Source organism: Octopus bimaculoides, chromosome 22 (assembly GCF_001194135.2).
Source record: "Octopus bimaculoides isolate UCB-OBI-ISO-001 chromosome 22, ASM119413v2, whole genome shotgun sequence".
Classification (NCBI taxonomy): Eukaryota; Metazoa; Mollusca; class Cephalopoda; order Octopoda; family Octopodidae; genus Octopus; species Octopus bimaculoides.
This window is the reverse complement of record NC_069002.1, coordinates 7,756,945-7,760,013: the sequence shown is the minus strand read 5'-3', so window position 1 is coordinate 7,760,013 and position 3,069 is coordinate 7,756,945. Positions and strand designations below refer to the sequence as shown.

General features: G+C 39.1%; 1 protein-coding gene across 1 annotated transcript in view; it reads right to left on the bottom strand.

The window, feature by feature from the left end:
* The window catches only part of LOC106869934 (ferroxidase HEPHL1), a 21,778-nt gene that overhangs the window by 12,862 nt on the left and 5,847 nt on the right, over window positions 1-3,069 (bottom strand). Inside the window, exons 3-5 of the mRNA XM_014915872.2 lie at window positions 2,499-2,711; window positions 1,372-1,705; window positions 446-555 (exon numbers count right to left, since the gene is read on the bottom strand). Coding sequence (XP_014771358.1) covers window positions 446-555; window positions 1,372-1,705; window positions 2,499-2,711 — 657 coding nt within the window. The remainder of the gene's footprint in view (window positions 1-445; window positions 556-1,371; window positions 1,706-2,498; window positions 2,712-3,069) is intronic.

Sequence of the window (3,069 nt, the reverse complement as noted above, 5' to 3'; positions counted from 1 at the left end):
AACGAGGTATTAACAGTAACTGCACGATAAAGTGAAGTATATTGCCACTTAAATGTGGCTGACCCCTAGGGGTGGATGTTACTGTTGCTTTTAGCCCCAGGAGGACATCTCCTCCAGCTGGCTTATCGACACACTTCTGTGTCCTGTTTGTTTTGCCAAGGGAAGTTATCCCTCTCATCGTGATCTGTAGCACGAACGGACTCGAGTTTCAGGGTTATTTCCCTTCGTCAGCGTCCGATAGCCACCGATCTGCGATTCCGCCCCGTGTTGGTATGTACAAACTGATAATAAATCGTTATAGGAACGGTGAACAACAACATTAAAATCTATGATTACATTGTTACTAACTGTGCATATGACGATTTACATATGTACATAAAATATAAACGTAAAAATAATTATGACTCATTTAAGTATTTATTTTGAACAAAATGCAACTGCTTACTTGTGAAATGATGTGCAATTTGACAGCTAATGAGCCATGATCCTGGGTGTTGAGAAACACGCATAGCTGATGTTTTAAACACGGCTGGTGCCACTCGGATGGTGTCTACTCTATTGTACAAAGAACAATGCATTAATAAATTAAATGAATTCATTAAGAGGAAGAACAAAAATATATATTTTTTTTCTTGTAAGTATTTGTCTCGTTAGTCGAAACTTTGAGGGTTGAATGATAAAGAAATACCATTAAGGTTAACTTCGACTGTTATCGTTTCGAGGTCGATAAAATAAAGCAAAAGTCATGTACTGGATTCGATGTAATAGTTTATCCTTTTTCTGCTAATTTCACGTCTTGTGCCTATAGTAGAAAAGATTGTGATTGTTGTTGTTGTTAAGGCAGCGAACTGGCAGACTCCTTAGCACGCTGGACAAAATACTTAGCGGCATTTCGTCCGTCTTTGCGTTCTGAGTTCAAATTCCACCGACGTCAGCTCTGCCTTTCATCCATTCCAGGTCGATAAAATAAGTATTAGTCGAACCCTGAGGTCGACGTAATTGTCTATTCCCGCCCCACAAAATTTCAGGCCTAGAGCCCAGCGTGGAACAGGCAGGGGCGTCAGGGAGTCGGATAAAATGCTTTGCGGTATTTCTTCCGCTCTTAACGCTCTGAATACAAGTCGACGCTGCCTTTCATCCTTCGTGGTCAAGGAAATTTGTGCTATTTTGTGCCAAAAGAAAAAAAATTGTCTGCTGTATCTCAAATCGATTGTTTCTTATCCTTCACCCGGCGGACTAATGGTTGCATTGCAGCGGTACCGGAGAAAAGAGTGTTTACTGGAACTAGAAAAAAAGATATGTAGAAGTAATACACAAAAAAAACCCATCAAAATTAAATTATATAAAGGAAACCATAAAGAAAATTCATACGTATGTTGATCTTTCTGGAAAACCTGTCCCTCAATATGAATCGAATGCAAATCTGAATTACTTCCCATGCCCATGATGTGCCAAGCTATAGTGGTTCCGGTGCAGGTAGAAAAATCGGGTCCGTTGCCAAAGGTATATCCATTAATAGTATATAGTAGATTGGACTGTATAAAATCAGGGTCATGGGATCGATGTTCGGCATAGCAGGACTTTGGATTACCACATTTCTTCAGGTTGTCCCTGAGATACCAGCTTTTGTTCTCGTCAAATAGTTTAGTCAACAACACGAATTCTTGTTTGACATCGAGTCGGTTTCCATTGGCGTCCAGTACACCTGCAACGAGGATTGTCTTATAAGAGATACAAGGTATTATATGCTTTTACATACACACACACATACATACACACACACTCATGTACATACACGGCTCTTTGGAAGCGCTTAGCTAGTTAGAACAGTTCGTTATGGACTGCAACACTGAAATATGACATCCGATGTCTCAAATATATATAGATGCATTCTTAGAACTTTCAAAACGAGAGATCAACAAAACATGATTGTCTTCAGGAGGTCACTTGTCCTAAGCCACTTTGACTATTGCTCCCAGCTATGACCACCAACCAGTGTAAAATTAATTGCTTAATTGCAGAACTTGAGGCAATCCAACAGAGCTACATGAAGAAGGTAGCTTCTATCCAGCATATAAGCTACTGGGAAAGATTCAAGAGATTGAGGCACTATTCTGTAGAGCGTAGGCAGGAAAGATATGCCATAATATATATCTGGAATATTCTAGAGTGACTTGTCCCAAACTTTGGGACAATGCTTGAATAGGGCAACACTGCATAGTGCCTAAGACTCCAACTTTGCCATCAAAATATTGCAATAGCCTGGGCTTTAAAGGCCCACAATCCTTTAATATCCCTCCTAAAGACCTGAGAGACCTACATGGGGTGGACGAAACTAGACCTCTTGCTGTCAAGTGTCCCAAATGTATGGTGATGATGTGATGGCCATGTAGGCGTTACCAGCTATAAAAACGTTGTTGCAGACGATGATACAAATAACTACAACCCCATTGGTGGTGATGTGGAGGTTTCAAAGAAGTGCTACTGTTATCTTTTACCTGCTTTGCATGTAATGAGCGGACCAATAAGTCCGGTGTTCGCATCCCTGGTGGTTAGAACGTGCGAGTGGTAGGCCCAGGCTATACAATTCTCATCATCTCTGGCAGGGGCGAAATTTTCTGTGATATTCCAAGAATACAGATAGTGTTCACCGGGTGGTACCATATCGTCCACTTTTTGCGGCCCAAAAGTTTTGTCCAGATAAAGTGCTCCTGCAGAAAGAAAGGGAATCTGATTACCATTTGAAAACAGGATAATATTTCGTTTTATAAGCGCATATAAACATGTGAGCGTGTGTGTATGCATTAAATAAAAGTTACTAGCAAGTCATTACTCACAAACATTGTAATGAATATTTCCTGTAAGAAAAGAAACCGGTGTGAAATTATGTACATTGATATATTTTTGTAATTACGGAATTAGAATTCTTTAAAAAGATATTTTGAAATTATTTGACTATAATAAATTTTGGAACCAAATCTCTTACAAATAACTGGAAAAAGCCTTTTCTTTTTTATTTTTCTAAATATCTAAATATCTAAATTTCTAAATATGTGTGTACGTATATAT